This window comes from Biomphalaria glabrata, chromosome 11, assembly GCF_947242115.1.
Source record: "Biomphalaria glabrata chromosome 11, xgBioGlab47.1, whole genome shotgun sequence".
NCBI lineage: Eukaryota > Metazoa > Mollusca > Gastropoda > Planorbidae > Biomphalaria > Biomphalaria glabrata.
The window spans coordinates 22751517-22775836 of record NC_074721.1 but is presented as its reverse complement, the minus strand read 5'-3'; the positions used below and the strand labels follow the sequence as shown (position 1 = coordinate 22775836).

Below are 24320 nucleotides of genomic sequence, written 5' to 3'. Positions count from 1 at the left end.
ATTATTTAAAGAATTTGAAAAACAATTTCCAAAAAAGAAAATTTTTTGCTTTTTAACTCTGAAATTTATCTTCTCTGTCTTTTCCTAAAGTTGTTTTCAAGATTGTAGATCTATTAAACTGCAATAATAGTATTTATAAAATAATTTCAAAAATGTTTTCTTTTTGACTAAAAAGAAGAAAATAGAGTAAAGTAGTAATGTGAATGTAAGAAAACAAAAGAAACTGTAAAAAAAAATGAAAATAGGTCCCATCAACCAAAGACAGATCATGCGGCGTTAATATGTATATGGGATTGCTGGGTGGATTGCGATAAATTGGGGCTTCAAGCAGAGATAAATGATTGCTTTTGAGCTCCCGATTTAATAATGGCATTCTCTTTTAGCTTTTAAAAATCAACTAATCCAGTAGTAAGTTCAAATTGGTTGTGAAATAGATTTAGTCTATAGGGATTTGTAGATATTAAGGAAATGAAAAAAAACAACAAAAAAACTTAAGTGTCTTCCTAAAAACTTTAGATGTTCTCTAAACAAAAATCTTTTTATACAGTGCTCAATCATCCATTGCAACTTATGTATGGAGTATCAATCATCCATTGCAACTTATGTATGGAGTATCAATGATCCATTGCAACTTATGTATGGAGTATCAATCATCCATTGCAACTTATGTATGGAGTATCAATCATCCATTGCAACTTATGTATGGAGTAGGCCACCTAACAATAGTTTCAAAAAAGAAAAGGAGCCTTCTTTTTCAATGACAATCATTAACCCAACAATAATAGTCTACACTTCTCTTTCTTTGTAATTGAGAGTCAGAATTAAAGATTAAATGAAATTGAATTATAAAGGAAAACATTTTTATTGTGAAATTAAACTTATAGTTTAACATACCCTGTAGGACAATTACAATGAAAAAAAAAAAATTAATATGAAAAAAAAAAATGTAAGGACACAATGAATGATCATTAAACTACAACACTGTAGGAAGGATGTAAGTGGCTTGGACAAAATCTACTAGACATGAGTTAAAGGGGAAAGCATGTATAGAGAATAATGAAGGATGGCAAGATGGTCAATGCCAGCTCATGCAGTGTAAGTGAGTGAACTAACAAAAAAAGGGGAGATTATTAGTGTGATAATGTAGGGAGAATAAGCTCGGAAAAAAACTTTAAATAATATTTTGACACACAAGTTTAAAAAAAAAAGCATTACAACAGCTACAAAGAGGCGGCCATTTTAAACAAGGGAGCATAACCGAGTGGAAAAAATTCAACACCAAAAGCGGTGCACAGGGCAGGTGGAATGAACAATAAGTAAGGGATATGCCCCCTACCATACCCACCCCATGTTCATTGAGAAGCAATCATCCTATTTGGACACATTTTTTTCTCCTAAAGAAGAAAAAATCTTTGGACAAAAGTTACAATATTATCAACAATTTTTTTACTGAACATAAATGCAGAAAAACAAAAATAAACTTTTTAGAAGTGAATGTCAATGTTTCAAAGAATCTATTTTGATGAATCTGTCTTTGGTTGTGAGGAAAATTAGACTTAATACATAATTAATGAAATCTGCAATGTCACTGTTGGATCTATTGCATCATGGCTGTAACATTGGATCAATGTTTCATTTCCATAAGCAACTTCAGCAGATTTTAATAACAAATTCTTGAGAACTACACAAATAAGCCAACAGATTCAATAAGTAGAATTTAATGACAACATAATACAAATGATAAATATTCTTCCAATTAAACTAGCCAAACATTACTCTAATATTAAACTGCATTTAAAACATTAAACACTTACAGTAATTAACCCTATCATGCAATGACAATAAATATAGATATATATATCTATAGACTTAAAAGTTGAACATTTACTTACATACAGTCAAACAGTCATTCAAATATAAAACAGAAATATCACACTTTTAGAAGTTGTGCCAAGAGACAATAAAACATACAGATAAATAGATTAGAATTTGTCTGATTGATTGTATTTTAATCTAAAAAAAAATATTAATGTAACAGTAATATAATAACATGAAATACAACAAAATGTAAATATTTCTTTAGAAATTCATGCCCTGTCTTTGTAAGAATCTTTTTTTAAAATTTAGACAAAGTCAGAGAATTTGATTTTTAAAAATATTTCACATTATTTGGTGATTTAAAATCATTATTTGGATTTTGAAATATTTATTACTAATTGAACATATTAGTATCATCTTTGTCTTTGTTTTACAAATATGAATGAAGCATTCAAAGATTGCCAGTTTATCAGAGAATGTTTCATCATTGAGTGTTCAACATTTAGATCACAACCATTTGAACAGGACTGCAGATACATGACAACAGTAAGTACAAAGTGATTTCACTGTCTCTTGCTGTCAATTGAAAGTCACATATAAAAATATTGAGAGATTTGCCGTATCATTGGTTGTGTGCATTTTTCACTTCCTTAATACTTTCAATGTTCTTCTTGTATGGCATTTTGTGATGCCATTTGCAGTTCTAAAAATGACTGAAATAAGTCATTTTTTTTAAAGTGAGTATTGAAGCATGCAAATAAACACTATGAGAGACAACTGTACCTTAACCAGAGTCTGTCATGTTGCAGCAATTATAGAAGCCGCATCATAGAAAAAAGAAAGATGGAAGAACACTAATAAATATGTTTCTGATTTTAGATGATACCAAACAAATACACTCAGCAGATGACCAAACAAATACACTCAGCAGATGACCAAACATACATTCTATATATTTTATACTTTTTTTTTCTAGACACCTTATTTTTATGACACACAATCTTAAAAAAAGATAAAAACAACAACAAAACCTTATTAGTTGATTCCTTTTATTATTGTTCCAAATCATTTCAATTGAAATATACCGGTATAAAAAAAAAAGTGTGATCAGAGAAATATGAAATTGAGTCAATCAGAAAATAACATTGACAAAAAAAAATTATTTTTGCCATGCACTTGTATAATCACTGCAGATGAGTTTATAGAAAAAGAAACATTTGCCTGCAAATGCCTTATAAATATAAATCTTGTATTGTTCATAAATTTAACTTACAATTATTTAACTCATACTTTATTTTTTAACATACCTTATAATTATGCAATTTTTTTTTGCCTAGTTTTTTAGAGTCTGTATTATTACTTTACAGGCAAAGTATTTTCTTTTACTTCAAAGAACATGAAATGAACATTTATTATACAATTTTATATAAAAGTGATTATTTGATGATTTAGTTTAGTAGTGAAGCATATCTTTTAATGTATCCTTTTATTATTTTTAAAAGTATATCAAACAATATTGATTTTACTACCTGTACCAAAGATATACATTTTCAAATTTAATTAGAAATTGTATGATCATTGAAGTAGAAACTGAAAGACATACGTCAAAGTACAGAAATAAAAATAAAACTGTTTAGTATTGTGGTTTTGTTTGAAATTATGCCTAACATATCATTGAATTATCTTTTAAATACTTAGGCCTGTTTGATTTTTTTTTTCATTTCTGCAGGAATGAAGCTTATTTAATATTAGTCCCAACCTCCTGTATGATTGTAGGGGGATGACAGCAGGCATGATTTTAACGCTGGACCATAGTGAGAGCTGGTGCTAAGTGGTAAAGCATTTGGCATCCAAAGCAAGCCATCACAGGTTTGAATCACTGAGATTTTGAATTTAGGATTTTTAGGACACCTTGAGTACACTCAACTCCATTTGGTTCCTGTCCTTAGTTAAGGAATGTAAAGGTGGGTTGGTTGTTGTGCTGGCCACATGGCACCCTGGTTAACCATTGGCCATAGAAACAGATAACCTTTCCATAACCTTTACATTATCTGCTCTATATATTGCAAGGTCTGATGGGCTACTTATATTATTACAGCAGTCCAAAGCATGTACCAAAAGTCAAGGCTGACTTCTTTTTTCAAACTAAGCCAAAGTTATTACAACTATAAAAATAGAACATATTGATTTGTAAAAGCCAAATAACTAAATGTTTAAATCAGTGGGCAAATAGCAAAGTTAATAAATCTGTCTAACAAATCTTAAATGTAGAGCCTAATTTTTCTTATAGTATTTTTTTTTTGAGGGTTTAGTAGATCTGTCTGAGCTATATTTCTAGCTTATAATGAGAAGTATCTTAGGCCTATTCCAATCCCAATAAGATGCTAGCTTTAGAGGATGTTTTTGAACCAAGTGTTAGTATTCACTATTATATAGTCAATCACTATCCATATTAAATTAATTCTGAGTAATTTTTTTTTTTTGTTTTCTTAAGCAAAGATTAAAGGATAGAAAAGGGTATTTTAAAATATTCAAGCAATAGTTTTCTGGATAATTTTATACTCTATTTACACAGTTTGTGACACTAGCATATACTTAATTCATTTAGATCTCTGAATAAATAAAACAACAGAAATAATTTCATAGCTGCCTAACATTATGCTATTGGAAAACATAGATGGATAGTTTTATATAGAAACATTAACATGTTTATATAAACAGCATAGACAGGACACAATAGTGCATAGTCCAATCAAGAATAATTGTAAAAAAGAAAGAATAACTCTCAGAAGTGTTGAATAACTGCTAAAAGTATTTAAGTTTGTTAGTTGTAGAATGAAAATAAACTTAAGTAAATAAGGCCAATATGATGCCAATTATAAACTAATGAATATTTAGACTATATAACTCTTTAATTAATTTGTATTATTATAAAACATAAAAAAATCACAGAAATGTTGAGTGGTCAACAAGTTATTTTTAAATTTTATGATTTTATTTATTTTTTGTTATTATTATTATTAAGTTAGTTTGTATATTTCTGGTTTACTTCATCAATGCTGGTTCTTGAGTCTTTAGAAATGAGTAAAACTCTTACAAAATAAAGACAGACAAATATGGCAATGCTAAAATGACTAAAACATTTCTTCAAAAGATAAAAAGAATATCACAAAAAAATTATTTTGCATGATTAAAACTCTTTTAAGTGAATTATTTACAATATATTCTTATTAATAAAAAAAAAAAAGAAATTGAATTATAAATTTCAGTGTTAATTGAATATCAGATCATATGAAGCTATAGTTGACAACTAAGTGATGAACTCAAAGTAATTCTACTGACATTCTACAGATATTTTATTTAAATGATAGATGATAGTATCAATAAGTTATGTCGATGTATATATTATACTGTGCTACTATTATGTCACCTGCTTCCAAACTTTTAGATCTGGATCTTATCAAAACCCATAGTTGGTGATGATAAGTACAGTTGCATTGGCAATTAAATACAATTTAAAAACAATTGTTTATTATTTGATCAACATTGACTACATTAAAGAAAATTTAATTTATATTTCTTTTACTCTAGCCCACCTTTTTATTGACTGAGGGCTTATTTCTTATTAACAATGCTATTCAATTGTGAATGCACTTGTTTGTATGAAATAATAATTAATACTGATATGTTAGATACATTTGACCCCTAGCATACAATAAACAGATAAATTTATATTTAAATATTGTAAAAAAAACCTGTACATTATATTGCACATTAGAGGAACACTCAGCATAGTTAGTTGAAGTAATACACATTCAAGTAGAATTGAGCAGAAGTTTTCTTACATTTTTTTGTTCAATGTTATGCAAAAGTCAATAGTTTTAGAACTTTAAAATAAATGTGAAATTTCCTTAGGCTCATAATGTATTTGCATAAATATGTAATTTTTTGTATAGCTATTTGCATATCAATTTGAAGTATCATAAAAATGTTGATAAGTAAGTTAAATGTGTTTTTAATGCTAAACTTTAATTTGTCATCAAACTAATAAAATGTATTTGTTAGTAGCCTAAGTTTATTAAAAAAATGCAAATTGATAATGATTTTAGAACAACCAAACTTTACAAGCTGAAAATGATTTTAGCCTAACATCTAAACACATGATGTTATCCAAAATTCATTCACCTAAATTTGGTAACATCTAAACATGATGTTATCCAAAATTCATTCACCTAAATTTGGTAACATCTAAACATGATGTTATCCAGAATTCATTCACCTAAATATTTCAGTAACATCTATAGTTCAGCAGCCAAACACTTACTAGTGACACTGAAAAACAAAGATGGCTGTGAGGAGCTTTTTGAGCTTAGTCATTTTTCACCTGAACTGAATAGGATAGATGAAACAAGATTGTTGTACCAACCTAGTGCTGATTAGGTACTGGGCTAGTCCAATACATTCTGGGCTTCCAGTGATTGTTACTTTTCGGTCTGATGATCCATCTTCTGCATTGGAAATTTTTATGTTTGCACCAGATACTTGCCTGATCATAAAAACAAAATAAAAAAAATTAATAAGAAAATTTTGCTTTTTTTTATATCTGATATTTTTATACAATTTCTCTTATAAGCTTGCAAATTCTTCATGGATAGAAAAAACTGGACAAGGTTCTCAAAAACGCTCTAATGATTTTCCTAAAAATTTGACAGTTGATGTATACATTGGGAAAAGAATTACTAGCTAATTAGCCACACTGGTAAAATTTTAGTTTGAACATTATAATTTTTGGAAATATCTTCTAAAATTAAATTTGGCCTTGAAAACTTTTATCTAGAACAAAAAAATGTCAGTGAGTTTTTCTGCTTTTAGTCTCTATGCAAGAGTTTTATAAATAAATAGACATTAAGAACTTCTCATCATCTTCTAATACTGGATCTATAGGCCTGTCATTAGAATGTTATGTACTCTGTTTAGTTTTATACATTCACTTAACCAGGGTCTTTTGGGGGGGGAGGGGGGAATAGGGGTGAGGTAAAATATGTTCCATTTTTTAAAATCTGTTATTCATTTGTTACTAAAAGCAAATGCAAAATTTCTTTTACAAAGATTTGTCAGCTGTATAAAGGAGGAACTGTCTTTTTTAAAAAAGTATTTTTTATATTTTACTTTTTTGAGTTTGAACTATTGTACAATATATTTCTAATATTTGTAATCAGACTCTTTGGTTATTAGGGTTACTTCACATTTTAATAGGCCTTACATATGACTCCATTGATACAGAACTGATTAGTGTGTAAAATGGATATCAAAATTGAAAAGTGTTTACGTGAAACAAAATCATCAGATTCTTCAAATTATTGTTAGTTGACCTTGACATGGCTACTCAATTTTTTGTAGCCTTCCTATACTAAGTTGTAAGTTTTTTTTGCTTTTTTTTTTTTTAATGATTAATAAGTTTATGATTAAAATGTATTTCAAAAAGGGCTTATATTTAAAACTGAAAAAAGTAATTGTTTTTCTTATCAGTAGTTGTAGTTTTTTTGCTATAGAAATATTGTTGCCTTTAATTACCTAATCTCATTAATTTTTTGTCCACCTCTGCCTATGATGCATCCAATGAGATCATTTGGTATGTTCATTTCCTGTGCTTGTTGACTTAGATTTGTGATAGCCTGTTGAGGTGCAGGATTACCTGCTCTAGGTGTATACTGAAGACTAGGACCTAAACCTGAAAATGGCAGATGATATAAAATAGTCTAAACCTCAAAACAAAACAAAAAAGGGCTTTACACACATCTCTATGCATTTCAACACATTTAGTGTCTCTTCAGATCTATAGAAATAAAAGTAGTCAAAGAAAAAAATCTTTTCTTACAAATTAAACTTTTTTTTTTTGCTTTTTGAATGAATCAAATACTTTGGAAATGCTACAAAATTTCATTGAAAATTTCATTTTTACAGACAGAATGTTTTGAATGAGAAACAGCTCAAGCTATCTTTTACAAAATTTAATACTTATTCTATGTTTGTAAATAATAATGTTACTGTGAAACAAATAAATCTAAAACAATAATGAGTAGAAGAAATGGTATAGAAAATATTTTTTGTAATTTTGTGCAAGCAATAAGCAGATTTCTGTTATATTTCATGTAGGTACTTATTAGAAGACATTGGTTAAATAGTACTAGGGAAAAGATTTCACGTTTAAAAGAAAATTTAGGAGTTAATTTGAAAATAAAATTATTCATATAAATTTGTATAAAGACCACAGAAGATAACATTTGTAAAGGTTAGGATATTAAATGAATGAAATGGATTAGTATATGATGGATACAACAGATGGAGTACAAATGTGAATGTAAACTAAAAAAAAAACTACAAATATAAGGGCCACTTTCAGAAAACAACCCAGTGTGTTATTGGTAAAAAGGAAAATAAAAACCAACACACATTGAGGTGACATGCATGAGTCAAAACATATGTTGAAAAAAGTCATGCTAATTGAAAGTTCTATAAGCGATTATTTTATTCCATTAATTTCCATGACCTTTTTTTTTGCTTTGCTAAGCTAAAATAGAACAATAAATATTTGAAATCAAAACCATCCACCTTTTTTTCATTGTAGAATGTTCATTTATTTTAATGACAATTTCTAAAGCTTTTCTAAAAGTGGCCCTCATAACTATTTTTTCCATCACCCATAATCTGAAGAGGGCGAAAAAACTCCTTACTGAGGCAAGGTGGTGGTTGTGGTTGGGGCAATGGACCAGGCCACATATGTGGAAGGGCCGCGGGGCCTAGACCTACAAAAAAAAACAAAAAACAAACGTACACACCAGTTAGTGCGCAGTCCACGCTAAATAGGTTAAAGAAAAATAAAAAATAAACAACAGGAAGTAAAAATGACTAACAATTTTTTAAATTCAAGAATGTTGATATATGTATACAAATTTATACATGATAATTTAATTAATAGATAATTAAACAAAAACATGCAAACAAATTGATTTGGGTAATCATTTGTTTAAAGTTAAAAAAGCTTTTTCTTAGCCATAGGGCTAAATAAATCACATTTTGTTTAACAATATATCTCTAATAATCTACTGAAAGAAACTGAGTTGTTAAAAATGTTGAAATATGATTTATTACAAATGTAGGGGCTACTTATAATAGAAGTCATGAATAAGTTACTTTAAAGCTTATGTTTTAAATGAGAAAATGGTGAAATAATAAATGAAGTAACTGGTGTTTAGATGATATAAAAAATGTAAATGTAATTTGAATGGCATGCAATCATGTATTTTGTGTGTGTGGAGATTTGACTTATTATGTCTGAAACCATGGTAATAATTTTATTTTATTTAGTCTTGATAAATCTTGATTAAATAAATTCATCATTTCATCTTACTGATTATTAAAAAAAAAACAATTAATTTATTTAGCTATATAGTATGTTGATGAAGATATATTGTCATCTTTTTATTGTGAATGTCTTGAAAAGATGTGTCATTTTATTATATTGAGTCTTAATATTTCATCTTGTTTTCAATTAATCATTTTATATATTTTCATAGCATCACACAATAAATGAGACACTGTTTTCAGTTGTACAAACCAGCACACAATGCCCTCACATAATGAAGTAAAACTATTTTAAAATAATTATTGATTGTTTTTTTAAGACAAAATATTTATATGTTTCAATAATCTTTCCTAGGTCATTTGATAATTATTGAACCAAATGTTTTGAAAGTTAAAATGTGTTTGTTTACATATGTTTACAGATGGAGAAACATTTTCTTTACAAATAAAACATTAAGAAAGAAATGAAAGTGTAGATAGATGCTCTTAACTATTGTTTTTAAAGATAGGATTTAGGAAATAAAATAAACTACCAAATTTGATTGGATGTACAGAGTGTATAAATCTATTTGAATTGACAGTAACTACTTTAAAGATGACACCAGTTAGTGGTGCATAGATCAAGATTTCTAAAAGCATCAAATCACTAGTGAAGTAACTGAAGCATGAACGTTATAGAAATGAAATACTGTAAAAGCAACAGAATCTATGAACCTGTTTTAAAGAAAGAAACAATTTTTAAAGAAAAAATATTTCAGTAGCATCTAAAGTTTTCAAAATGTAATAGTCAAACACTGACCTATGTAGATAGGTTGGTTGTAGGTTAACTATACTGGGGCCAATACATTATAGAAAACTGTAGTTTAGAAAAGCTCATGCAATTAATTTCTGAAGACATTTGATTCTGGGAATTAAAGTTATTGCAAATTCAACAAGTGGACATTGGTACATGATTTTTTTTAGAAAAATATCAAACAACACAAACCACAATCTTACCATTGACAGGAACAAGGCTTCCAGGGAGTACATGCTGGGCAGATGATACCATGGGAATGGCATGTGCCATCTGTACAGGGTGATGGAATCCTTTTGGAAGCTGTGGCAATAGTCACAAATAGTTATGAAATGTAAGATCAATCATTGCAGTCTGGGATACAAGACAATTCCATGATGAAGATTCTACTAATGGTGGCACCTTTCATTTCTTTTAGCTTTCCTTTTTTTTCAAAATAAATGTATCTTTAGCAATGAAAGATTTCTTAGTCTTGATTTATGTTTTAGAAATCCTGTCTAACATCAAATGGGAATCCCAGTGCCACCATCTGTATCTGATCATATATCATCTAGATCTAATTTTTAAAACATTTTAACCAATCCTTATTTTATATTTTAATATATCATCTAGATCTAATTAAAAAAAAAAAAAAAACCAATTAAGTCTTTATTTTATATTTTGAACATTTAGAAATAAAATTACATGAAATCTTTTAAATATTCTAACAAACTACTTAAACTAAGCTACACTATAAAGGGGCAGGGAAAGTTACATTGTAAAGGTCTATTGTCCTTGGATACATGTTGTTACTAACCATACACACATCTTGGCCAGGAAGGGAAGGGAGGCTAGCAGGGACAGTGAAACCTTGACTTCCTGAGATATACACTGGAGAAAGCAGAGGTTTGGGCCTGTAAGGAAGATTAGCTCCCTTTGGCGGGGACTAAAAAAAAAACAAAACAAAGAAAAACAAACATTATCATTGAAAAATAGAAACTAGATCTATATAACATTCAACAGTTTAACTAAAATGTGTACAATCCACAACTGATTAATTCATTTTAAAATCCTGGTTGCTTTTGAAACTATACATAGAAAGAGAAAGAACATGACAGAGATAAGGACAAAGAATGAAAGATAGTAAGAAAAGAATATTATAAAAAAAAGAAGAAATAGAGAGGGAAAAGGAGAGTGTTGTATCACAGAGATTGGTTCAGTGAAGATAAGTGAATCAAATAAGTAGGGCAGCACCCAACATAGGACATTTAGTAGCACTGTGTGCATTGTTTGTCTTCTTCAACTGTTTGTAGCAAGTTAAGTTCTAATTGGTTGCTTTGCAATATTTTTTATGTTTCTTTAGAATTAAAAATGAGTAAATCCTAACCATAAGCTCCCCCAGAGGAGGTTGAGGGATAGTTGGGTTCAAACAGTTCAGAACACAGGCAGCCATCAATATCCATATAAAAAGAGAGGTTTCTATGATATATATATATATATATATATATATATATATATATATATATATATATATATATATATATATATATATATATATATATATATATATATATATATATATAGGTCAACATATATATATATATATAGGTCAACATATATATATATAGGTCAACATATATATATATATATGTCAACATATATATATATGTGGTAAGAACATATATTTCGTTTGTAACGAACTACTAATGTAAAAATTTGAAGGCAAATTTTCTCAAGGAAAATAAAGATTACATATAAAGAAATGAAGATATTGTTGGAGTACAGTTGGTTTTATTTAGTTGGTTTTATTTAGTTGTTTTTACTTAGTTGGTTTTATTTAGTTGTTTTTATTTAGTTGGTTTTATTTAGTTGGTTTTATTTAGTTGTTTTGCTTATTTTCAAATGCAAAAGTGTCAGCGCAAAGTGAGTAAAAAATGTAGGAAGCTTAGCAACAAAATCCATATAGGCTACATCTGGAATCAGTAAGTCATTTAAGAAATGACTTTGAACGCGTGAAATTGAGGCTGCTGCTCCTCACTAGCGTTTTATATACAAGATTTGATTGGCTTTTTACAAAGCTTATATCGACTCACTTTGTCTGGTAAAACGTTTTTACACATTAGGCCTATTTCTCCCACCCCCAATCTCGGATCAAGCTGAAATTTTGCACAACAATCTCTTTTACCTGACAACACAAAAATCAATTAAAAAAAACAATTAGTTAACTAACTATTGGTAATAATTTATTTTATTGGGTATCTCACACAAGGGAAAGAAATAGTTATTGACTGAAGTGGTATAAGCTGAATTAGTCTCGTTTTATAGGTTGTCGTCTGAGTCTTAGTGAACACAAACTTCAAAAAAATAGAACGAGACTATAGAAACACTAGATAACTCTACAATCTTCCATGTTCATAAGCTCTCCACTAGCAGAGTGGTTACCGTGTTAGCTTAAGAAGGCTTGAGCCATGAGTTCTAATTCAGACAGTTCCCAATTTTTTTTCTTATACATGCTTTTTATTGTTCGTCTAGATCTACCACAAATCTAGGACTGATCCAAACGACTTGATACACGTACGCTGAATAGAAACTTTGGTTTTCTAACAAGTATTTTTGTACATTTAGCCTACTTTTTTAAAATTGTAGACAACTATTTTAATAAGGATTTCAAACATTGTCTACGCATGAACTTTATTTCTTTACTAGAAACAGTTTGTTCAGTTGAGTTAGTTTGTTCAAAGTTTGATACAACATTAGGCCAATAATGCTTAGCTGGTTGGCTTCACTTGCTGTTTTTTTTTTTTTCATTTAGAAATAAAGAAATTTAGAAATATAAACAGCTAAATCAGTAATAGACGAAATAGTGTTTTACTTTGTTACTTGGTAAGGTCTAGAAAAACACAGTTTCAGTACATCGACACAGCGATATTTTGTTCGACAGTTCTTACTAAAAGTTTTTGAAATATAAATTATTTCCTAAGAAAAAATGTACTAAAACATTGCCCTATATATCGCAATATCTGAATCGAGTACTTCGCTTACTTTATAGATAGTAAATAAGTAGCCTTTTCAGACCAGAGGATTTTTCTATGGCCGACGGTTAACGAGGGTTCATAAGACCAGAACAAGGACCAATTGCCTTTACTTTTCCAACTATGTCATGTAGACATTTGAGTTGGGTGAACTCAGGGGCGTCCTAAAATCCCGAAATTCAAAATCCGAGTCTTCAAATCCAGGACTCTTCGGTTCAAAAGCTAAGCGCTTTTTCCCTCAGCAACATTGCACACATTTTGTGACTCCAACTGTGTGTCTTAAATGTTTGTGTGTGACTCACGTATGTACAAGTCGCATTAAGGTTATATGGTGTCTGTCTAAACGCACCCACCACAGAAAATCCAAATTTAACATCCACTCTATCGTGTTTTTGTCTTGAACCAATACACATACACTGTGTCTGCGCATCATTGAAAAATATGAGTGTTAAATATGTGTTAATAATAGTACAACTATGGATTAGTCTAGTTCCATGGTACAACCTTCCTTTAGAATATTTGTATTATTTATTCGTTTGAGTTCCCAACCAACTTTTTGTTCAAAGTATTTGTTTCAGTTCTAGAGAGCAGTTCAACACATTCGTTTTTATGTTCTCCTGGTTGTATTTTTATTGTATTATTTCGTTTTGATTTTAACGCACGTTGTACCTCTGTGAAGTCATGATAATTAAACAAAAAATATTTCTCTTATGTAGGAATCAAGTTACAGAATAAAAAAAAAACGAGAAAATTTGTTTATAGTCTAGTGATCAAAGGAATTTGTACTTAAAGAGTACATTGGTGTTTAGGTTTAGGGTTGGTGCTTAGGGTTAGGGTAGCCTGGCAGGAAAGAATGTGAGAATTCCGGTTAATCTACAACTCGAATGAAATGGAAATAGGGGCTTTAACGTGTGAGTTTCACTGAGCCGCCACTGCTGGTTACAAGGAGGATGTTTTCACACAACATTCAGAAAAAACAACAACACACAAACGAAGCCGAGATTCTATGACTACATTCTATGACTACATTCTATGACTACATTCTATGACTACATTCTATGACTACATTCTATGAATTTCCCAGTGCAGTTTTCATAGTAACATCCCAGAAAAGAATGGCAATATTTATCCGTTTGAATTCTCCAGATTTGTCATTGGCAATTCTAAAAGAATCTGAGATGTTAAGAATAAGCTTACAGAAAATATGAACAAGAATGTCATGATTGTAACATTCAATATGAACAAGAATGTCATGATTGTAACGTTCAATATGAACAAGAATGTCACGATTGTAACGTTCAATATGAACAAGAATGTCATGATTGTAACGTTCAATATGAACAAGAATGTCACGATTGTAACGTTCAATATGAACAAGAATGTCATGATTGTAACGTTCAATATGAACAAGAATGTCACGATTGTAACGTTCAATATGAACAAGAATGTCATGATTGTAACGTTCAATATGAACAAGAATGTCATGATTGAAACGTTCAATATGAACAAGGATGTCACGATTGTAACGTTCAATATGAACAAGAATGTCATGATTGTAACGTTCAATATGAACAATAATGTCACGATTGTAACGTTAACTATGAACAAGAATGTCACGATTGTAACGTTCAATATGAACAAGAATGTCACGATTGTAACGTTCAATATGAACAAGAATGTCATGATTGAAACGTTCAATATGAACAAGAATGTCACGATTGTAACGTTCAATATGAACAAGAATGTCACGATTGTAACGTTCAATATGAACAAGAATGTCACGATTGTAACGTTCAATATGAACAAGAATGTCACGATTGTAACGTTCAATATGAACAAGAATGTCACGATTGTAACGTTAACTATGAACAAGAATGTCTTGTTAAAAATAAAGAAACAATGGCTATGTTGAAGTAAAGAAAGAAGTGATTTCAATTTGCCTAGCAGATCGTGTCTCTCTTCCAAATGTATGCACACAAGAATTACCTTAGAACTGTGTCTCCACGCTGAAGACATTATTAGGTCTAATGTTATTAAGAAATAGATGTGTCTCACTGTATCTCAGTAGGAACTCCAGAAAATCGTGGTGCTTAGAGAAAATTTGGCTCACAAATTAAAAAATAAATAAACTAAGATTTTGTTAGAAAATAATTGCTTTATTTAAAGTTCCTCAAAAACATTTCCATAAGGTCTTCAATTTTTATTTCCAGAATTTAAAATCACAATTTTGAAAAGAAATCAACAACGGAATACGATTTATGTAAAATAATAGTGAAATCTGTACATGCAGACTAATAGTTTCATTCACGTCTGCTCTGCTGCTATCAGAGGTTACTTGCCCTTACATCTCTAGGATGCTGGGATACCCAGTTGTCTGTCCATACCACGTGCTCTACAGTAAACACTGCAATAACTGGCACCATTGCGATTATGTATGGAACTTCCAATGTGCTAGACTTTCTTTTGTTAAACTTTTTAGCATTTGAATTGACTTGGCTAATATAAGCTCTCGAAATATGATTGTAAAAGATTGCACATTAATAAATCTAACAAAGATTTTATTTAATGTTATTTTTTTTTAATAATAAAAATTGTTTTTTATTTAAAAAAAAAACACCACCGAGTCTATCAAATTTAAAGCAGTTAAAATAATACACTATTTTCAAATAGCACATTTACACCATTCGCATCGCTTCCCTTATGTTGTTAAAAACTAGACATTTTACGGTATTAACATGTAAGAGTAAAAGGAATCAACTTCTCGGCTGTTGTGCCCTTCTGTAATCTAAGCATATCGGTGAATGCCACGCCCCGAGTCAGATTCAATGCGTTCTGCCTCCTGTGTTTTCATTGTTTGTTTTCTTGCCTTCCAGCCCAGCGCTTCAGAAGTAGAGGCTCTTTCTAAGTTCTGGCTTAGAGAGCTAGTCATTTCAGGCCTAATAGGTGAGCGGACGCGACACACATTCGGAATGTCAGGGGAACCAGGGTGTGTGTCAACAGGAATACAGGATTGTGTGGATTTAATACATACACACGAACATGCCTAGTTTAGATGTATGGCCGTATTTAAATGATTGTGTTGATTTAATACAGAAATATACACACGTACATACTTAGTTTAGATGTATGACCGTATTTAAATGATTATGTTTACAGTTTTTGTTTGTCTTAAGACTAATTCCATAACGAAATTGTTCCACAAGGAACGAGACAAACTTTAAAGATAGGAAAATATGATTGTATAGACGAATTGTACCTAGACCTAGAGTCTAAGTCTAGACGATTCAATTGGTCTCGAGAGTACAAACAAAATAAATTTGTAACGATGATATTAATGAAGAGACTCAAGAACAAGAATATGATAATGCAAAGTAAAGCTGTAAATAATTCACAGTCTGTCAATGCTCAATATTTCTTACAAAACAGCAGACTATGAGACACACTCAGACACACAACCAGAGCACTGGCGAATCCGGGGGGGGGGGCGGTAAGGGCGGAGGAATTTTAGTGTAGAATTCACACAATTTGTATACGAATTTATTACTTAAGTTAATAATATATGCTAATTATTTATATTTCAACCTATTTTTAGATTATTTCGCCCCCCTCTAGTATGTTGGCCGATTTGGTGGGGTCGGGAGGGGGCGATGGCATCAATCCCGCCCCCGCCCCCCATAAACTTTCGATTCGGGGGTGCGGTCCAATTTATTTGTAGAAATTACAGCTTGCTAACAGAATCAATTAAATATCTATATGATTAAAACCTGATATTGATATTTTAACCCATCTTTATATTATGTTGTTCCCCTGTTGGCCATTGGGGGGGGGGGGCGAATACCTCAACTGCCCTTCCCACCTAAACCCTTTAAGTGGGGGGGGGGGCGGTCCTACTTTTATTGAGAAATCATAGTTTGTGAACAAAATTAGTTGAATTAATATATACATTTTATATTATGTCGCTCCCCTTCTGGTATCTTGGCCGATTCGGTGAGGTGGGGGGGGGGGGGCATTGTTTCTAGTGTCCTAGAAAAGCCCTCTGAGTGGGGGGGGGGGGGTCGGTCCTATTTTTATGGAGAAATCATAGGTTGTGAAAAAAATTAGTTGAATATCTATATAATATAAGCTACGTATTGATATGTGAACCCATTTGTATATTATGTCGCACCACAATCTAATCTTAAATTTTATCATTAGTAAATATAAAATGTAAAAGGGTTGTACCATACTATCGCCTTCCGCCCTTCGGACAAACCAATACTTTTTCTTTTTGTATTATAGTTAAGAAATTACAAAATAAAAAAAAACTGTCACTAATATAATTTAAATATGCTATAAATTAGACTCTTATATCGAGTCGCCCCACCCCTAATCTTTAATGCCAAATGCAATCATTAGCAGAAATTATAAAAAGGAGCGAGGCTTACACGTTTTCACTCTACCGCCCCCTCCCCTTTCCAGACGAAAACAAGACTTTTTAAAACAGAATAGTCAAATATGGCGACAGAGTTTCTGTAATTGCACACGAATTTATCTGAGTTATTTTAAGAAAAACTTTGTTTTGAACAATTTAGAATTCATACGAAATTTTTCAGTATTAGAGTAAAAATTGAGATGAGTTCTAAACCCAGATATTCTTTTCATAGTCGCCTTTTCCCAACCTTTACTCAATCTTGTATTTTTCTAAAATAAATTTGGGACTGTAACTCACAATTTATGATGATCCTAAAAATGCAAAAAAAAAAAAAAAAAAAAAAATTTAGAGTAGAATCTAATTGGTCCACTTAATTTATCCTCTCACTTCCGAAATTTTGTTTAGAGTTTTGAATTCTAGTTCTGTAACCAATCAAAGTTACAAACATGACTTTTGAACAAAATGTATCACTTACAAATGAGCTTTTTTTAAAGATATTATTTATCGAATAATTTCTTTCGACCGCGGTCCTCAACGCCTTAATCTAAATATGTGGGGTACCTTTTCTCTTTTCAAGGAACCAATCAGTTTTATTTGCAATGTATAAAGGGGCTATACATTCATATAAGAATATCTTTTAAGTAAAACATTATTCAAACGGTCCCTTTTTAATAGGATGAATAATGAGCTGTAGATATCAGGAGAATGCGTTTCTGCAGTGAAAAATGCAAGAAAACGCTTAAGGCGTCCCGGCCTCGCCCCGAACCTCACTAATGAAAAACAAGATGTAGATGTCAGGAAATGCGTTTCTGCAGTGAAAAATACAAGAGAACGCTTTTGGCGTAGGGTCTTCGCCCCAAACCTCACTGATGAAAAATGAGCTGTAGATATCAGGAGAATGCGTTTCTGCAGTGAAAAATGCAAGAAAACGCATTTGGCGTCGGGGCTTTCGCCACGAATCCCACTGGGGAAGCTTACAGCGCTCCCCCAGACCCCCAAGCCTGCAAGAGAAAGGCCTCAACATGTCTGTTTTTTTTTCCGCACAAGGTTGAGAAACACTGCCTTTTTTATTCTCATATATATATATATATATATATATATATATATATGCTGTACGCATGTTTATGCATAGGGTTAGGGTTTACTGGGCGTAAGGGTTAGGGTTTGGAAAAAAAATCGCCCCCCCCCCACTCCGCTAGTGAACCAAAGACATACCCAGAACTTGGAGAGATTTATTTGGGTAAACAAATTACGCTTGGTAAAAGCAGCTGACAAGTTTGAATTAGGCCTTAATAAATAATATCGCTTGATATAAATCTACTTCCTAACAAGGAATCAAACGAATTTCTTCAAGATGTTCAAATACTATAATAAACTAAACATTTGTCTTTTGGTTTGTCATAAAAGGCAGGTAGAGCAATTGAACCCACGACATTAGCGTTATTAGTGCCAAACTTTATCGGCTTAGCTTCACTTTTCACTGAGTTTTTCACTTGTGCTTCACCTTCCTACTTTTGACTTTTGACTATCAAGAAAGTTTGAGTTAATTGTTAGAATTGAATAATTATATCTCTAGACATCTAGTGCTACCACTATAAACTGGTTTGTTATATCTCTAGAAATCTAGCCCTAACACTAACAGCTGTTTTGTTATAGCTCTAGACATCTAGCGCTAACACTAACAACTGATATGTTATATCGGGGAGGGGGTACAGTGCTTGGCTTCCAAACCGAGTGTCCCGGGTTCAAATCTTGATGAAGACTGGGACTAGTAGCGAAAAGTAAAGCGGTTACACTTACATCATCTGTCTTATAGATAGCAAGGTCTGAAACTGAGGACTTGACTAGTTCTATCAGAGATTGTTGTCAATAGCAAGGTCTGAAACTGAGGACTTGACTAGTTCTATCAGAGATTGTTGTCAATAGCAAGGTCTGAAACTGAGGACTTGACTAGTTCTATCAGAGATTGTTGTCAATAGCAAGGTCTGAAACTGAGGACTTGACTAGTTCTATCAGAGATTGTTGTCAATAGCAAGGTCTGAAACTGAGGACTTGACTAGTTCTATCAGAGGTTGTTGTCAATAGCAAGGTCTGAAACTGAGGACTTGACTAGTTCTATCAGAGATTGTTGTCAATAGCAAGGTCTGAAACTGAGGACTTGACTAGTTCTATCAGAGATTGTTGTCAATAGCAAGGTCTGAAACTGAGGACTTGACTAGTTCTATCAGAGATTGTTGTCAATAGCAAGGTCTGAAACTGAGGACTTGACTAGTTCTATCAGAGATTGTTGTCAATAGCAAGGTCTGAAACTGAGGACTTCACTAGTTCTATCAGAGATTGTTGTCAATCAATTAGATAAGATAATCAGTTACTTAAAGGAAAATACAAATTCGACACCCAATGTGGCTTCAGTCGAAATCCAATGTTTTGATTGGCATCCCAGTCACGTGACAGCCAATGAATGTTTGTATTTTTAGCTTCTTGTTTGGGATCAAAGAGATGATGACTAGATTTCTATGTTGACCTTCAGTCTCCCAGGGTTTGGTTTCAATAGTTCTGGAAGTCTGCAGCACATCTGTTCAAAGAATGTATTGGCCTATTTTTACACTAAAATGTTTTTTTTAAATATGAAAATCATTAATGACGTATAACGACGTGTGATTAGCCAAAAGTCTGACTGTGTCTGACTGCAATAGATTCTGCTCGGGCCTGAATCCCTTGAGGAATGCAATGCTTTCTAAAGTCTCCGACGTAGGTTGATGTTATCGTGACATACGTATCTGAGTGCAGTAGCCAGTTATCTGCCCCAATTCTCTTAAGAACATGTCAGCCCAAGCTGTTTCCCCCATAGACCTTTAGAGACATCCACTACCACCATGTTATCTGGGATAGACAATATGGCGGAGTGATCTGTGCTGAGAGTTGTTACTTTTTATTATTTATCCTCATTAAAAGAAACATAGATAACCTAATTAGTAGACTGGTGAATGTTAAGTGGTCAAATAACAAGAAAAAAGAGGCCAATGAAACTATGCACACTACGACTGTAATGGTGGACTGACTGACCCAGTATTCAACACATGGCCTACATAGATTGACAGGTAAGGAAAGAGAACTTTGAAGAGTGTCGGCCATTGTCTCTTTGTGACAGTAACCAAGACAAGAAGAAACATGTCTTAGAAGTACACACAAGACACGGGAGAAGAAGTCATTGGAGAAATAAAAAGCAGAGAGAAAGAGAGAGTACTGGAAGAGAGAGAGAGAGGGGGGAATAGCACATTTAATGGTGAATAAGAGTAAATGAGAGAGAGAAAAAGTGAGTGAGTGTGAGAAAGATGAAAGAAAGGGCCTTGATGATCTTCTTCAGAACAACTGTGCACTATGTCATCTCTACAATGTAAAGTCAATTTGTTCTCCCCATGTGATCTCTGGCACTCTCACATCCTTCTTGGAAACTTGTCAAATTGCTCAAATGTAAGAGCCCTTTGAAAGGTCAAAGTTCACGTGATCCATCTGAAGGTAGTATGCGTACGTCTAGGTTGGGCGGAAGTTACGTCATAACAGGAGAAGAGGAAATTTGAGAATGCCATTTGACTTGTCCGGTATTTAGACACACAAAATGGGGAGAAAACCGGTTTATCTACCTTGTAACATTTAGAGTTATCTACCCCTTGCTAGTTCAATTCGTTCTTTGACCAGACGAGTAGATGTACAGATGAGGAAACGGATTCTTTAATGGCAAAGAGTTTACACATTACGTTTGTCTCATCGGGGGTTACATAAAGTGACCTACTTTCCTTCCCAATTATCGTAAACACCTTTTTTTTTTAAAGTAACTTCTGAATGTTAAAAGATAATTGAACAAAAAACGTGAACTGAATATTCAAAAAGTTTAAGACGCACTGATATCCTTAGAAGCGGGATTAGAAACCATCAGAACAATTAAAATCTAAGAGGCAACTGAACCAGTAGAGCTTCCACTGGTGACTGAAGTACAGCTGTAGTAGACTAGCCTAGGCTTATAAGAAATTGATGGCTGACCATGTACGTGCACCCCACTGAATTATGAGTAGCCAAATTTGTGCACCTTCAAATCAATTCCCTTCTGTTAGGAAGCAACGTAGCGTGTAGTGCTCCCACTGAAATACAGTTAGTAAGGATAAGCTATTATTGTAATCAACTAGAATAGGCTCATCTGTAGTTCATGTCCGACCATGTGCACTTTAATATAGGCTTGCTATTTCTATAGCACGTTAGTCGTGACGATTTTTTTAAATTTGACATAATTAAACTTATTATTATATTTGGTATAGGCCTAGAATATGATACAAGTTTTGTTGTTGTTTTGTTTTTGTCTCGGAGGAAAAAACTTTGTCAGCTGTCATTGATTTAATATATGTGAAAGTTTCTTTGAACAAGATTAAAGAGTGCAGTCATCTTGGGACATGTATTTACTTCTTGTGGAGTTGTAGTCAGTGTGAAGGAATAGCAAGTGGGTCCATCAGTTTATTATAGAAAAGATAGAACAAAGTTCTTCCCATGCCATCTGAATCAAAACGTTGATTTGTATCGACTGAGCACTGGCTGCAGCAAGAAAAAATATAGGAGCAGCAATATGAATTAACTGCGTTTTCTTTGTATTTCGGTAATGACACTGCAGACATCTCAGGCACTGAACGGATGTGTTTGAGAGTTGGATTTGTTGATGGCGATTGTACTCGAGAAGAATTCATTGGTTTTTGTCATTGTTGTTAAGAGAGACGCAATGACTGTGTCCAACGTCATTGTCAGCGAATACATGGCTGCCCCATGATAGCTAGCATTCAGAACTGTGTTCGGACAAGCAGTCGTGGCCGCTGCACGTCCCACAGACTTCAACTTGTTATCATTGACCTGAAGGACGTTTCAGATGTACCAAATACTGTTAGTGTCATCAAGGAGATTATCTATTTCTTCCGTAACAGTCCCAGGGGGGAGAGAAAGCGATGCGCCACCAGGTCTTTTCTTTAATATTCTCTGTAATAAAAAGTTGAAGCTACGGCTTTGAGCCATAGGTGACAACTTGCAACCCCTGGAAAAAATCCTGCGGGCGCCCATGAAACCAAGTCAATTTAGTATTAAAATTGACAACGGAAAAGTCCGATTTGATCAACTAGACCAAAGACGTGGAATGCTATAGACTAGCCATAGTGTTGACCTTCTTTCAGAGGTTCTCAAACTCTAGTCTACATTGGTTGTGAGAAACACAATGGAGATTAAAGGTGTTACGTGCGCATCGTAGTGTAAATGTGGACTGGTGCGACTGCGTGTTGAAAGGAGAGGAGAACCCAAGTGGAGAAATAGAAACGAAATAGTGTTGACAGTGTTCATTAAGATGAAATTATTTCTAAACTATGATTGCGTTGTTTTGGTGTTAGTGAATCGCTAAAGAGTCTCATCACATAATAAGACGTAACAAAGAGTCTGAGAATTTGGTTTTCACCTCAAAGAAAATCTTCAATTAGAAGAATCTAAATACAAGTTGAATTCAAACCCTAACAAGAATAGGAGAGTATCGGGTTATAGCCTCTGGATGATTGACTAAGACAAGAATCAACTTTGCAATCATTCTATTTGTATTTCTCTTGTATTTGTATTATGAAATAATTTTAGATGTATCTGATGTCTCACCACTACTTAGATGTAGCTAATGTCTCACCACTACTTAGATGTATCTAATGTCTCACCACTACTTAGATGTAGCTAATGTCTCACCACTACTTAGATGTATCTAATGTCTCACCACTACTTAGATGTAGCTAATGTCTCACCACTACTTAGATGTAGCTAATTTCTCACCACTACTTAGATGTATCTGATGTCTCACCACTACTTAGATGTATCTGATGTCTCACCACTACTTAGATGTATCTAATGTCTCACCACTACTTAGATGTAGCTAATGTCTCACCACTACTTAGATGTAGCTAATGTCTCACCACTAATTAGATGTAGCTAATGTCTCACCACTACTTAGATGTAGCTGATGTCTCACCACTACTTAGAAGTAGCTAATGTCTCACCACTACTTAGATGTATCTAATGTCTCACCACTACTTAGATGTAGCTAATGTCTCACCACTACTTAGATGTAGCTGATGTCTCACCACTACTTAGAAGTAGCTAATGTCTCACCACTACTTAGATGTAGCTAATGTCTCACCACTACTTAGATGTAGCTAATGTCTCACCACTACTTAGATGTAGCTAATGTCTCACCACTACTTAGATGTAGCTAATGTCTCACCACTACTTAGATGTAGCTAATGTCTCACCACTACTTAGATGTAGCTAATGTCTCAGCACTACTTAGATGTAGCTAATGTCTCACCACTACTTAGATGTATCTAATGTCTCACCACTACTTAGATGTATCTTATGTCTCACCACTACTTAGATGTAGCTAATGTCTCACCACTACTTAGATGTTGCTAATGTCTCACCACTACTTAGATGTATCTAATGTCTCACCACTACTTAGATGTAGCTAATGTCTCACCACTACTTAGATGTAGCTAATGTCTCACCACTACTTAGATGTATCTGATGTCTCACCACTACTTAGATGTAGCTAATGTCTCACCACTACTTAGATGTATCTAATGTCTCACCACTACTTAGATGTAGCTAATGTCTCACCACTACTTAGATGTATCTAATGTCTCACCACTACTTAGATGTATCTGATGTCTCACCACTACTTAGATGTAGCTAATGTCTCACCACTACTTAGATGTATCTAATGTCTCACCACTACTTAGATGTAGCTAATGTCTCACCACTACTTAGATGTATCTAATGTCTCACCACTACTTAGATGTATCTAATGTCTCACCACTACTTAGATGTAGCTAATGTCTCACCACTACTTAGATGTAGCTAA

At 32.6% G+C, this 24320-nt stretch overlaps 1 protein-coding gene across 28 annotated transcripts in view; it reads right to left on the bottom strand.

Annotated features, from left to right (window-relative positions):
* Positions 1-24320, bottom strand: part of LOC106054873 (poly(rC)-binding protein 3-like) — a 370092-nt gene that overhangs the window by 5601 nt on the left and 340171 nt on the right. For 20 of the 28 annotated variants that reach the window (XM_056003498.1, XM_056003496.1, XM_056003494.1 and 17 more), the window contains 5 exons: positions 10731-10901; positions 10180-10279; positions 8520-8624; positions 7393-7549; positions 6245-6364 (listed from right to left, as the gene is read on the bottom strand). In XM_056003498.1, coding sequence (XP_055859473.1) covers positions 6245-6364; positions 7393-7549; positions 8520-8624; positions 10180-10279; positions 10731-10901 — 653 coding nt within the window. The other 8 variants (XM_056003518.1, XM_056003519.1, XM_056003516.1 and 5 more) reach the window with 8 other exon arrangements.